Here is a 13,917-nt window from a genome sequence, read left to right on the forward strand (position 1 = left end):
GGGGCTGAACGGGGAGGCTCTGCCGAGCGCCATCCCGGCCGAGCAGCTGTCGCCGTCCCAAATCTCCTCGAGCAGGCACGTCGGAAATCCCGGGTGTCGCAGGAGAGGTCCGCTCCACATTCCTCGGCCGAGAGAGGGGACAGGGCCAAGCATCTCCCCGCCGCCTGCAGCTGCTCCCAAATATGTTACGACTTGTCACGGCGGTAGGAAGGGATGTCGGTGAGCCTGGAAAGCGAGAGGGGATATGGGACGGTGGGGTGACCCGTGGGGGTGGGAGGGTAGGTCTGGCTGGAAGTGGCATTTCGGTGATTCTCCTTTCGTGTGCTGAAATCCCAGAGAGAGGATATCTGCTGAGCCCTGGCTTTCCTCCCTTTCTCCCCATTAGTGGGACGGTCTCGGCATCCTGGGTCGTAGATGATGCTTGGGGAATCCAGATCTCTTCACCAGCCCCTAAACACAGGTTTTTCTGCCCTTCCCAGTGGGAGCCGGCCGGCACCATCCCCACCATCGCTTCTCCAGCGTGGGCGGAGAAGCCTGGGGTTCCATGGCCCAGGCAGGGATGTGCAACCCGCGTGTGCAGCTCGGGGCATGGAACAGGACAGGCACTGGTTAAGGCTCTGTGCAGTGAGAGGGAGACTCCTCAGGCTGCAACACTGTCACGTGTATCCCCAAAACTCAGCAAATCCAGGCCATCAGACGTGGTGGGAAAGCAAAACAGCCGAGGCAGCCCCTGGGTGTCTCTCTGTGACCCCGCTCCGTGGACCTGGCCACCGGCTTGCGAAGCTGCCCCGGAGGAGCAAGGACAAACCCTCCTAGCTGGGATTTTCTCAATGGATGGGTATTTTTAGCTCTGGGCTCGTGGCTGCCCTCCCCGCCAGCTGTGTCGGGGTGAGCCGTCCCCGCGAGGCCCCCGCCGGCCGGGGAAAGGTCACTCCGTGACGGATCGCAGCACGTTCTGCCCGCGGCTCACACAGCGTGGCTTTGTGCTGCCTCCCAGCCGCCACCATCCATCACGGCATAACCTGACAGCCGGCAGCAGAGCCCTAATCCCCCCTCGGCTCCCAATTACCCGGACGCAGCCTCGGCCGCCGTGGGCTCCCACGGGATCACGAAAAGCCACCCTCGCCCGTCCCCCACCAGGTGCCTCTGTGGGGCGGGGTGGCCATGGTGGGAGCCTCCCTGTAGCCCAGACACGGGGTCCTTTGATGATGGCTATTGTCACAATGGGATTCAATATCCTTGATTTGATATGCACCAGGATGAGCCTGCTGGACCCACAAACCCCAGACTCCGCCGTGTCCCTCCACCCTGCCTAGGAGGGATCATCCATGGCATGGAGGGGCTGAAGGAGCTGCAGAGCTGCAGTTGGGTGGGCACAGCGTTATCTCTGTTCCCACGTCACTGGATGCGACCCCCAAATGGAGCTGGAGCGAGTGCAGCTGCTGGGGCAGTGCAGCTGCCAGTGGGATCCCTCTTCCCAGTGCCCACCCGACCCTGGCACTGAGTGTCATTTCCTCCCCACCCCCGTGAGCTGCCTTCTGTCTTCCCTGCCCATTCAGCTGTGGGGACACAGTGATCTTGGTGGCCTGTTGGAGCTGGCTTGTCCCACTTCTCCAGCTGGGGACAAGCAGCCAAAGCTGCCCCACCCGTGCTGCCTTTGTTTATGAACTGACAAATGCTTGACTGCTCTCCTGTGCAGGTCAGCCACACGGCCATGGAGCCTGTTATGCCTTCACTCCTGCCATGGGCACCTCTGCGCACCCGAGGGATGAATTCTGCGTCTTCCCAACCCTTTCTGTGCTTTTACTTCAGGCAAGGGCCAAGCTGATGCTCTGATTTCTTTCTTGAGTATGTTGGAGTTTGACTTACTGTAGGGAGCACAGGGGTAATGCTGAGGGTGAACCTCAAGGCTATAGGTCCTGCTTTCCTTAGTGTAGATTTTCACAGATGTTAAAACCATCAGCAAATCCACAGGGCTGGGACCCTGGGAGGGCAGGAATTGGGGTGAGGAGGTGTTGGAAAGCTCCTGGCTCCAAAGAAATCACAAGTAGAAAAGAGCATCATGACAGGTTCCAACAAGGCCAGAAATCAATCCCAAGTGAGCGAGGGTGCTGCTAGCGAGCACAGGGAATGTGCCACAGCACAGCCTCTTCGAGGAGGGGGAATTTGAGGAAGGAAAATCCCTGCAGGGTTGGCCCTGCACTTTGCTGACATTCTTTCCACTGACCGATCCCTCAGCTGGAATCTGGCCTGGAGCAGGAATAGGAGGAGATGGAAGATGGTTTCTGGTGTTCCAGATAGGAAAAAAAACCCCTCTGAATTAAAGACAAAGCAGGAGAGATGTACCCAAGCCATTGGAGTCAGCAGGGAAGGGCTGGGGATGAGTTAAAATCACACTGTTGCTACTGGGTGTGCCTGGGTTTCCCTATCGGGAATGCGTGAGCAGTGTGTCTTTTCTGGGAGAGGCGTGCATCAGGATGGTTTTGGGGCTTTGGTTATCCACAGGTACAGAGGCCAGCACAGGAGAGCAGGTGGGATGAGGCAGTGCCAGCTGGGAGAAGGTCGAGCCCAGCCTGCTGGAACCTGGAGACACATGGGAGAAGGTGTTCTTTGGGTTTGGTGCGTGGGAGAAGCCACGAACATGGATTTTGTAACAAAAATGTAATAAGGGACTTGGCTGGGCACCTTCAAGAAGCCCACTGCAGAGGGAAGTTTGGGCTTGGCTCTGTCCTGCCTGGTCCTACCTGCTCCATTCCTGCGGGACAGGCAGCAGGATCAGCAGCTGGAACCGGGGCTGACGAGCACGGGGACGGGTGTCCACAGAGATGGGACTGGAGCCCGGGGTGCTCCCTGCGTTGGCATATCCCTGTCAGGGCTGGATTCCGAGGCTTCTCCGAGGCTTCAGCACAAGTGGGATCAGTGTAACATGGACCGGCAGGATGGGGCCATGGGGAATAGGGGCGCAGAGCGGGATCGGGAGGCGGGAAGGGCTGGGAAGAGGGCGATGCTGTGCTGGTGTTGGGTCCCATCGCAGGGAAGGCACAGATTTGGGATGCCGTGGGATCCCGTGAGGCAGCGTGAAGGGATGGGGGTGTCCTGGACAGGCACACTGGCCACGAGGCCACCACGGCTCGGCCAAGCCAGCCACCAGCCATAACTGAAGGGACCAGATGACGCAGGAATGCCGGGGGGAAGCGGCACCTCGGGGCTCACACAAAGCCCTTGTTCGGGTCCAGCAGAGCTACCCCGCCGCCGTGCCAGCCCCTGCAGCCCAGCCGGGCCGGGCACTGTAATCCCCGTGGGGAGAGCACATGGAATCAGACGGACAAGTTTTGATGTGAGGCAGCAGCTTAGGGTGGGCTCAGGTTTCCTTTGGGTTTTCTATATTTATCTCCGTGATTTAATGCCAGCGCCGGGGTTTAAATGGCACCAAGCAGTTGGCGCGGGAAGAGGGAGCAGCCGTCCCCGAGCCGCGCACACGTCCCCGAGCCGCCCATGGAGCTCTTCGAGACCAACCCGTACTTCTTCCCGGAGCAGAGGTTTTACGATGGGGAAAACTTTCTGGGCTCCCGCTTGCAGGGCTACGAGCCCGCGGCGTTCCCCGAGCGCGCCGAGGCTGCCCTGTGTGCCGAGGCCAGGGGGGCCCCCGAGGACAAGGAGGCGCTGGCAGAGCACTGTCCTGGGCAGTGCCTGCCCTGGGCCTGCAAGGTGTGCAAGAGGAAATCCGTGTCCATGGACCGGCGGCGCGCCGCCACGCTGCGGGAGAAGCGGCGGCTCAAGAAGGTGAACGAGGCGTTCGAGGCTCTGAAGCGCAGCACGCTCCTGAACCCCAACCAGCGGCTGCCCAAGGTGGAGATCCTGCGCAGCGCCATCCAGTACATCGAGCGGCTCCAGAGCCTGCTCAGCTCACTCAACCAGCAGGAGCGGGACCAGCGGGACCTGCGCTTCCCTCCCCAGCTCGCCGTGAGTGCCCCCAGCTGGCCCCTGGGTACCCAGCCTGTCCCCCGGGTGCGGGGGGTTGGTGCCCCGTGGGGGGACGCTCTATGGGGCTGATGCCGTTTCGGGGTGACACTCTATGGGACAAGGGCCATATGAGACTGATGCTCTGTGGGGACAATGCCCTGTGGAGGTGACTTTCCATGGGGTGATACCTATGGACAATGCTCTGTAAGGGGATGACATTTAGGAGTGATGCTCTATGGGGGTGATGCCTGATGTGGGGTCACCTTGGGTACCATTCTACGGCAGAGATGCTCTATGGGGACAATGCCCTACGGAGGCTATGCCTTATGGGGGTGACACTCTACGGGGTTGATGCCATATGGGAATGACATTCTATGGGGGTGATGTCCTTTCGGGGTGCCATTCTATACGGGCAGCGCTCTACGGGATGATGCTTTAAGGGGTTGATGCCATTTCGGGGTGAAGGCCTTTTGGGGGTGATGCCATAGGGGAGTGATTCTCTATGGGGACATTGCTCTATGGAGGTGATACCCTGTGGGTGTAACCCTGAGCAGAGGCACTGCAGAAGCTTTGGGGCACTGAGTCCTGCTGAGGGAGAGGGCACAGGACCCCAGCTCTGGGGTGAGGCAGATGCTGCCATCTTAGGACACTGGTGGATGTGTGAGTGTGTTGTGCATGGCGGCACGGAGAAAGTGACCCAACCCTGCCGAGTGCTCACATCCCTGTGGGAAAGAGGGCACTGCCACTCTGTCCCTGTGAATGGGTGCCTTGGGGCCATGCATGTGGGTGATAAGCCTGGGCTGGGGAGGGCTGGGAATGGTGAAAAATAAGTAAACAGCATAGAACTAAACTAAATGGAAATATAACATAACATAATGTAACGTAACATAACATTTAACAAAATGTGCTGGTTACACCTGGGGAAGGGCAGAGTTAGAGAGGTTAACACAATATTAAATACTAAATACAAAAATAGAAATACAAATATGAAATATATAAAAAATATAAAGCATAAAATATAAAATAAAATTAACACTCCCTGCTCACACTCAGGCAAAGAAAGGGATGAGAGGGATAGCACAGGAACACCTCTGGTTTCTAGGACCTAAGGGTGGGCACTGGCTTTGGGCACTGGCTGAGGACACTCAGTTGTTGTGTCCTGCCACCACCCCCAGAGAGACAGGACCTGCCACTCCACAAGACTTTGGTCATTTAACCAAGTTTTTGAGAGGTATTTTCATCTGGCCCCTGGTTCCTGTGATGGCTGGGCAGGTGCTTCCCTGCTGCTCTGAGGTATGGATCTGGGAATGCACAGAGAGCTGGAACTACAGCTACAGGTGTAGGGGGAGATGATCAATACAGATGGAATACATAGCTATAGGGCATGTATTGGTATAGGCATTGATCATATTGGTTCTACAGATCTAGAGATCATATAGATAAATTAGATAGAGATGAAATTGATATGGATATGATAGCTCTAGAGATAGATACAAATTACAGATAGATTATATAAATACATATAGATAATATAGACAGTCATAAAGATTATACAGATTATAGATATATAAATGACATACAGGTATATCTTTAGATACAGATTATGGAGATATAGATAATGTAGATGTGGGTGATATAGGTACAGAAATATGTAATGTAGATATGGATATAAATATGACATATACATATGGAGATATAGATAGATATAGATATGGATATAGATATAGTTGCAGATAGATACAGATATATATATATAGGTAGATATAGATATAGATATAGATATAGATATAGATATAGATATAGATATAGATATAGATATAGATATAGATATATGCAGGTACAGACATGGAAGGACTTTATCAGAGGCCCAGAAGAGGGAATCATCCCACATCTCCTTCTGGACTAAAGGATTTAAGGGCTGAATCAGTAGGTATCCAGGTAGTCCAATTTAATGCTGAATAAAGGAATGATAAAAGTATTTAGGCTCCATCCTACATATCTGTGGGACTTCCTAGTATCCACTTTAATGCCAGAATCCACTTGGATACCAGAATCCAGTATCCACTTCCCAGAATCCACTTGGATTTGCAAATGTGCCCAAAACTGTGCTGAGCTGCCCCTTTGTCACTTCTGTTCTGAGCTGCGTCTTCTCCCAGCTGTAGCCAGGGGTTCACATATTGATGCACAAGCCATTATTTTGAGAGAAAAAAAGATCGTTTCTGTAAGAATTTCCTGCTTTAATGGGAAATATGTCCAAATGCTAATTAATTATCCCATACTGCCATGAGCTTGTAGAGCCAAAGTGCCATTCCAGTTTGCTATACAAAGAGTTGGGTTGCTCATATAAATCACGTTTGGGGTTTTACCTGAGCTGACACCCACTCCCAGATAAAGACACGGTCCAAAAAAAGTGAATTCTGAGCTTTGCTGAATAATGTTCTCATTTTTCATGCTGTCAGCTCTTTTCTCTAAAATAACAACTCAGCCCCAAATCCACAAATCAAACAGCCAAAAGCCTTTCCCAATCCCCCTCCTCGGGACTGCCTGAGGGCATCCAGCCCGTGTATTATTTTTAATGAGCCTGGTTAGGGTGATTCTCAACGAAAAGGTGTTTTGCCCAAGGACATTTGCTTGTCTCAGCCCTTTTTCAAAATCAGTGGGGAAAGAGGCACCTTTTTACCTGCAGTGAGCGGGGAGCCCCATTTCTCTGTGGCCAGTGTCCCAAGTAAAGGAGATTTTTCAGCCTTTATGGTAAAGGAAGCACCTGGGCCTGATGGGTCCTGGGGACCTTTGCATGCTGTAGGCTCCTCCAGGTAGGGAGGGGCGTGCTCCCCTCCACAGGGGTGTCATGATGTGGGATGGGTGTTTTGGGGGTGACAGTGGGGTTCGGTGGAGGTGACACACGGTTGCTCGGGGCTCCTGCAGGCAGCCAGCGAGTGCGGATCCGGCAGCTCCTCCTGCAGCCCCGAGTGGAGCAGCCAGCTGGAGTTCGGCACCAACCCCGCAGGTACCTCCCTCCCCTGGGCATCCTCTTCCTCCTCGCCTCCCTGGGGTATCCCAGGCCTCGCTGGGCTCTGCAGGGAGCAGGAACAGCGGGAACACCGCAGCTCCAGAGCAGAGCATCACTGAGCCAACCCCCGCTTCCCCCTGGGCAGGAGATACTTGGAGCAAAGGACAGAAGGAACCTTGTCCTTCTCTCCCCGTCCCACTGCTGCAGAGTGAGGAGCTCAAAAATTACAGCACCTCCTTGGCTCAATGCTCAGCAATTCAGGGTTCTCCCAGCCCTGATTTCACCAAAACACCAACCCTTGGGAGCTGAGAAATTTGGCTGCAGCAGCCGGGGCCGGGGTGCCTTCATCCCCATCAAGGCTTTCATCTGCTGCCATCCCTCGGCTTGACTTTGCTGTCTGTGCTGCTGGGCGTGGCTGGGCAGTGCTGTCCCAGCCCCCCTTCCCTCCCTGCAAGCCCTCGGCAGCTGCTGGTCTTTTTTTCCATGCTTGCCATTATCCCCACCCCTGCCAAATCCACCTGTTATTTTCCCCACAAGACAGAAACTTAAATCTCATTTTCCAGTGGAGATTAAAACCTATAAAGGGTCCAAAAGTTCCATTCCCTGTTGCTCTCTCATCCTTCCCCAGGGTGGGGGCTGGCAGCAAGGTCCCTAGGTCACTCTGGCCATATGGGGGATCATGAGGGTCACAGAATCGTAGAAAAGAATCAACAAATTGTTAGGGGTGCAAAGGATCATCAAATCCAGCCCTCAGCCAGGCTCACCATTAACCTACAACCCGCTGAGAAGAACCAGGAGCCATCTCCAGCACACAGTCCCCATTCCCAGCAATGTCCCTATCCTTGCTCCCCCAGATCCCATTCCCAGCAGTGTCCTCACCCCTCTGTCTCCCCAGATCACCTCCTGGCTGATGAGGCAGCTGAGGAGCGCAACCTGCACTCGCTGTCCTCCATCGTGGAGAACATTGCCGTGGAGGACGTGGCCGTGACATTCCCAGAGGAGCGGGGTCAAAACTGAGCTGGCACAAACCCCAGCAGCTCCTTGAGATGGTAACGGGGTGGGAACGAGATGCCAGAAGGGTCCAGCCACTGGAAATCACATCCACCCCTCCCTCCAGTGTCATGGGCTGACACCACTCGGCTCCCTTCCCACTCCTTGCGGAGCTCCTGCTGGGCTGGAAGAACAGGCAGAGGTGGGATGGGGCAGCACCAGAGTGGCTGCAGGTCCTGGAGGGGCTGCCTGGGGCCAGGTCCTGCTCCCCTGCCCCGCCGGTCATGGGCGGGTTTGGGGCCAATGTGTGTGCTGCCTTCGCTTTGCTGAGTTTTCCAGATGTTCCTTGACCAAGGCCTCTCTCCGGCCGGTGTCCGGTGGTGCCAACCTGGAGCCCGCCTGTCTTTTCTACTGAACGCTGTGTGCAGTTGCCATTTAGGGTTTTTTTTAATTATTATTTTTGCTAACTTATTTGGATTCTTTTTTAAATAAAGGCATTCTTGTTTGGACAGCTTGGGGTTTCTTTTACAGTTGTCCTGCTCTGTGTAGATCTCCCCAGTTCCACAATCCCCAAATCCAGGTTGCAGATTTTCCTATCAGTTAATCCAGCTGGACCTCAGCATAGTCACTCAGCTGGGAACTGGATGTGTCACACTACACTACACTGGTCAGCCCTACGCCGACCAGTGATTTCACTGGTGTTTAACTGGGGTTGAGCCTTGTGCCCCAAAGATCTTGAGGAAGCTAGAGATTAATGATATTTTTAATTTGGGCTCTACAAAGAAGGCTCAAAGCCAGCACTGTTTTAAAATCCTGTTTATTGGAACACACATACATCCTTTCCTGACCCGATCCAGGGTTTGGAGTCCATGCAGTACCAATAATATGACGAAAGAAATAGGGCATCGATATAAAGGGCTCACTGACTCTTCAAATTAAAAAAATATTTAATACTGTATTAGGCAAATGATACACCGAAAAGACGTTGTGACTGTAGAGTCTCTCAGATATTGCACTTCCAGACAGCACATGATAAGTATAAGGTCATTCCAGCCATCAATAAATATCACATCAGAAATAGGGGCCACACAAGGCAAACGTGGCATGAGGAGACGAAGAGATCCTACCCTACGGGGAAGAAATGGGAAGAGTTAAGAGTCTCCTGGACTGACCCCTGCTAGGAGGCAGGAGGGGAGAGCATCTCCTCTGCACCTGGAGGGGAAGGGTGGGCACGTCCTGGGGGCAGAGGGGGGCTCCTGTTGTCACCCCAGGCACCCAAGGAGGGTCCCCTCTCCCGTGGGTGCTGGGCACCATCCCCGTGATCCGTGTGGGGAAGTCCCAGGCACAGTCCCCCCGAACAGGGCACCTGGCAGCACCAAAATCAGCACCTTGCCCGCCCAGCCCTGGGTAAACATTGCCCTCCTCACCTCACACTGGGCCCCCTTTGTCCCACCCAGCACCATCCCTGGCACTGCCCCGGCCCCCCCAAGGGCAGCTCCTTGCCCGGCCTCCCTAGAGGGAGGATTTTCACGAGCCTGAATCTTCCTTGGCTTCAAGTCCTGTGGGCAGCAGCATCCCTGATGCTCAGGGCTTGGGCGAGTCAGTGCAGCCCCGTGGCAGATTGGCAAAATGAACCAGGCAGGAGAGAGGCTTCCAAACTTTGCAGACATTTTGGGGGTGTATGTGCTGCTCCCCAAATTGCACCACGCCAGGATGGCACCCGGAGCACATCCACAGCCCAGCCAGTGTGGGAGAAGTGGGGGACAGGCCACAGCGGGAGCCACAGGAGCCAGGGAAAGCGGGGGGTGCACGAGCAGGAGGGACTGATCCTGTCGGTCCGCAGCAGTGACAGTCTGTGGGTCTGGGCGAAGGAACAGGCAGAGGCTGGGCTCTCGTCCTGGAAGGCAGCCAGCACGTGGTGTACGGACATGGAGATTGCTGAGGAGCAAAGTGGGAAAGGCCCCGTGAGGATGCTGGCTCAGCTCCACCCGTGTATCCACTGGCCCACAAACCCAGATGGAATCAGCACTGGATCCTCCTGGCATAGGGCACAGCAGGATCCCAGGAGCCTCCCTGAAGTGCTTGACTATCCTTCCCTCACCCAAGTGGGAGCCCCATGGGATGGCATCCTGGGGTCCCCAGTGGAGCCATCTGTCCAAGAGTGGACAAACCACAGGTGGTGGGATGCTGAGCATCCCTCCTGCACCATCTCTGTGAGCCTCAGGCAGCAGCAGCTTCCCCACCACTGAGGTCTCCCTAGCCCTCCATGGCCAGGCAAATCTTGGTGAGGGCAGCCCCCTGCCTGGGGGCTGCTGGGACTCCTGCTCTGCCCTCCGTCCCCAGCCAGCTCCAGGGCCTCACACTCACCCAGGGCCTGGCTCCCATCTCACTGACCCTCAGCACGAGTACGTTCGGACCGTGGAGGTCTCCAGCCTTGGGGACCCGGAGGCACCGACTGGAAGGGAACCAAAGAGCAAAGCAATTATTGACTGCTCCAATTAGCCCCCTGCTTTCCCAAATCCTGTGTATTGAGCAGCATCTGTGCACCACAGCCACGTGAAGATAAGGGTCAGTGGAAGAGCCACGTTTGGCCAGCTCGGATGCTCCTGAGGCTCCAGGGTATTTAGGGAATTGCCACTTGCCATCCCTGCTCCTGGGCAGCGAGCACCCTGCTCCCCATCTGGGTGGGATTCTGTCCCAGGTTTCACTGTCCTCAGCCAGGTGGGAACTGCAGCTTCTGGGAATGGGGTGGAAAAGGTCAAACAGAAGCTTGACCCAAACTGCTGTATGGAAAGCTGGGACATTTGAGCAAACTGGAGTCATGAGAAGAGCTGAGCCTGAGGTTTGGAGTTGGAAGGTGAGTGCACAGCTTTTTAATTCTCATTCCACCCTCATTTCTGAGCCTGCTGAAGCCAGGAGCAGCTGCTGCCTTGGGACAGTGAGACCAGGGTGCCTGGTCCAGGGGACAAATTGGGATGACCTGGCTGGAGCTTCTGCCTCCCTACAGCTTTGGAAGGGACCAATACACCTTGAAGAAAGGAGTTACGTGGAGGGGGCAGATCCTGGGACATAAGACAGGACAGTCAGCAGCATGGGCAGCATGGGTGTCCCAGCAGGGCCTGTCAGCCCTGGGAGAGCTCAGGCAAATGGAGCCATTTAATATATCCCTTTGGGGGTGGTTACCAATAGGGAGATTGGAGAAAACTAGCCCAGACTGGGCTCCTGCATTCTGGCAGCCCATGGGTGACATATCTCACTTCATGCCCCAGTCTTGGCCCCTAACTTGTCCTTGTAGTTCATAACCAAGAACTAACAGGTCTGAAGTAACCCTCCCAGAAAAAACATTTCCAGCAGGCCACAACTCCAGGATTACATGGATTGAGCATCTTGGGTGACCAGCAAGCCTCTCCCTCTCCCTCTCCCTCTCCCTCTCCCTCTCCCTCTCCCTCTCCCTCTCCCTCTCCCTCTCCCTCTCCCTCTCCCTCTCCCTCTCCCTCTCCCTCTCCCTCTCCCTCTCCCCCTCCCCCTCCCTCTCCTTCTCCTTCTCTTTCTCCTTCTCCTTCTCCCTCCCTTTCCTCTCCTGGTGGCACATCCTTCCTCACATTCCAAGAATCTGAGCAGGGGTGGGAGAGGACCCTCTGAAGAAGGGCTGACCCACCTTCCGGGGGCATTTTCTTGGCTGGAGCAGCTGGAGGGGGCAGTGGCACGAGGCTGGTGACACGGAAGCCGGCAGGGAGGGTCTCAGCAGAGCCGCTGAGGAGGTTGATGCTGTGCACATCCCGCGGGCGGAAGCGCTTGCGCCAGGACGGCGTCCGACGGAAGGTTTTGTCATCACCCTGCAGGGAACAGCGTGTGACGGGCCTGGGGTCAGTGCCAGCAGCACCTCCTGCCCCTGTGAGACACCAGCTAACAGGGGTATGCCTGTCCTTGGTGGCCAGAGCTAGCGAAGTGTGGGATCAAACTGGGCCAAAGACAGAGGACAGCTTGCTGGGATCCCACGGCATTGGCTTTACCCTTTCCAGCTCATCTGTCTCTTCCCTACAGCCTGCCTGCAATGATGCCTTGGAGACATCAACACAAAAGTCCCAGTAAGACTCCAAGGGATGCTGGGCTCATGACAGAAGAGCTCCAGCCCTCAGAGCACCTCCTCTGGGCTCACTCCAGCAGCTCCAGGTCCTTCCTGTGCTGGAAGCCCAGGGCTGGAGGCAGCTCTGCAGGTGAGGTCTCACCTGAGTGGGGCACAGGGGCAGAATCCCCCCCTGCCCTGCTGCCCACGCTGGGGGATCAGCCCAGCACAGGGGGGTTCTGGGCTGCCAGAGCACGTGGCTGGGGCACGTTGAGCTTCTCATCCATCAACACCCCCATGTCCTTCCCCAGTTACACAGGACTTGGAGAGGTTTGGCACTCACATCATCCAGCCTCCGGTCCGTGCCCAAGGCGAGCAGGTTGTTGAACTCCCTCTCCAGCACTTGTCGAGCCTGCAATTAACCAAAAAATGATGATCCCACATCAATGGGGAACGTGCTTCCAGCCCAAACTTCCATCCCAGGAAAGCCTGAGTGTGACAGAAAGAGCCCCCGTGCCATAGGAGAGCTCTGCTTTGAAAGGCAGAGCTGAGTTGGTGACATTGGTGCAGTCACACCACAGCTACATCGCACACTGGCCACTCTTCTCCAAAATCCCCCAAGGATACTGCTCCTACCTGGGTGTTCTGGGTGGGGATCTGCAGCACAAGGGCCAGGCTGTTGTGGTCAAAGTTCTCATCGAGGGCCAGCAGGGCCCCGTGCACGCCACTCTCCACCAGGTTGTTCCCGTACTCGCGCAGCCCGATGGACTGGATCCAGTGAATGACCTGGTCGTTGGTCCACACCAACACATCTGCATGACAGCAAGGATATGGCTCAGGGCCACCTCACACCACACTCATGGCTCTGAGGAGGTCCGGGGATGTCCTGAGGCCCTTTCCCTTTGCCCCAGGATGATCCTGGGACTCTCCTTCCCAAGTCAGCAGCAAAACCAGGAACTCAAGTGCCACAAACAGCTCAGTTCAATTTACCAAGCTCAAAGCTGAAATAACAGACAGAAAACAACTGTGAAAATTAATCCTAAGAATCCACAGCTGCTGATGTAATTAGGGGCATTATCAATAATGAGATGTAATCCAAACAGCAACCAGATGCACAGGGAATCTCAGGACAGTGACGAGGAAGGGGAGGCTGAGCAAGCTGGAGATGTCCTCCGTAGTGAAAAGGGCAGAGAAGATCATGAGATACTCAGGTTGCATCTTTGTTTTCCCTTCCTCCCTCCTCATGCCTGCCTGGGACCTGCTGATAAAGGCACTTGGAAGAGTAGAAAGGTCCCTCAGGAGAACAGCCCTGTGGGCTCAGAAATAATGGGTTAAAAATAAGAGATACAAGAGAGACCAGCCCTGGGTATCTCCTGGGAGGTTTCTCTTCTCCTGTTCCGGAACTGGACAGGGGGTGCTGACCTTTGATTTCATGTTGCGTCTCCTCTCGCCTCCTCTCGAGTTCTTTGCGGTCGTAGTTGAGCCTCTTGAGGCACATGATGCCGTACTGGAGGCTGGTGCTGCAACAACACCAAGGGACACAAGGGGTCACCCAGCCCTCCAGGACACACAGCTGGGAGGGACCCGAGAAGGGACTCCCCTCTCTGCGTGCTCCCCACATGCCCAAAGGATGCTTCAGACCAGGGATGGGTAAGACACAACCCAAAGCTGGAAAAGGGGGAATGTCCCTCCCTTCCATGGCAATTCCCCACTGCATCAGTTTGAGCCTGCTCCAGCTGCCTGTGAGCACACAGATCCAAACAGTCCTCACGCTTGGGGGCTGCAGAGGGAAGAGGGAACCAGCCCATGGGGGCTGCTTCAGGATGAAGGGCTCATCCCTGGAGGTGACCCTGGCAGGCCCACTGGGCTGCTGGCAGACAGCAGTGGA

At 55.4% G+C, this 13,917-nt stretch overlaps 2 protein-coding genes across 7 annotated transcripts in view; one reads left to right on the forward strand and one right to left on the reverse strand.

The window, feature by feature from the left end:
• The first annotated feature begins 3,495 nt into the window (after positions 1-3,495).
• MYOG (myogenin) lies at positions 3,496-7,990 on the forward strand. 2 transcript variants are annotated; one of them, XM_088180317.1, is made up of 3 exons: positions 3,496-3,967; positions 6,893-6,970; positions 7,869-7,990. In XM_088180317.1, exons 1-3 carry the CDS (start codon positions 3,496-3,498, stop codon positions 7,988-7,990), a joined length of 672 nt encoding a protein of 223 aa, XP_088036443.1. The 2 variants fall into 2 exon arrangements, with proteins under 2 accessions (XP_088036443.1, XP_014747453.2); XM_014891967.2 differs by having other exon boundaries at positions 3,496-3,963; positions 6,889-6,970.
• Positions 7,991-8,764: 774 nt separating this feature from the next.
• Positions 8,765-13,917, reverse strand: part of PPFIA4 (PPFI scaffold protein A4) — a 59,409-nt gene continuing 54,256 nt past the window's right edge. For all 5 annotated transcript variants that reach the window (XM_088180334.1, XM_088180333.1, XM_088180331.1 and 2 more), the window contains 6 exons: positions 13,452-13,549; positions 12,666-12,841; positions 12,373-12,441; positions 11,622-11,799; positions 10,331-10,418; positions 8,765-9,901 (listed from right to left, as the gene is read on the reverse strand). In XM_088180334.1, coding sequence (XP_088036460.1) covers positions 10,360-10,418; positions 11,622-11,799; positions 12,373-12,441; positions 12,666-12,841; positions 13,452-13,549 — 580 coding nt within the window. In that variant the 3' untranslated portion in view covers positions 8,765-9,901; positions 10,331-10,359. The remainder of the gene's footprint in view (positions 9,902-10,330; positions 10,419-11,621; positions 11,800-12,372; positions 12,442-12,665; positions 12,842-13,451; positions 13,550-13,917) is intronic.

Source organism: Sturnus vulgaris, chromosome 29 (assembly GCF_052056855.1).
Source record: "Sturnus vulgaris isolate bStuVul1 chromosome 29, bStuVul1.hap1, whole genome shotgun sequence".
In the NCBI taxonomy this organism is placed as follows: Eukaryota; Metazoa; Chordata; class Aves; order Passeriformes; family Sturnidae; genus Sturnus; species Sturnus vulgaris.

Bases quoted from the DNA above. Each gene is read 5' to 3' on its own strand.
- MYOG (XM_088180317.1), top strand. From the start codon at position 3,496: ATGGAGCTCTTCGAGACCAACCCGTACTTCTTCCCGGAGCAGAGGTTT. The intron at 3,968-6,892 runs GTGCCCCCAGCT...TCCTGCAGGCAG, and splicing joins CCCTCCCCAGCTCGCCGTGA to CCAGCGAGTGCGGATCCGGC. The intron at 6,971-7,868 runs GTACCTCCCTCC...CTGTCTCCCCAG, and splicing joins GTTCGGCACCAACCCCGCAG to ATCACCTCCTGGCTGATGAG.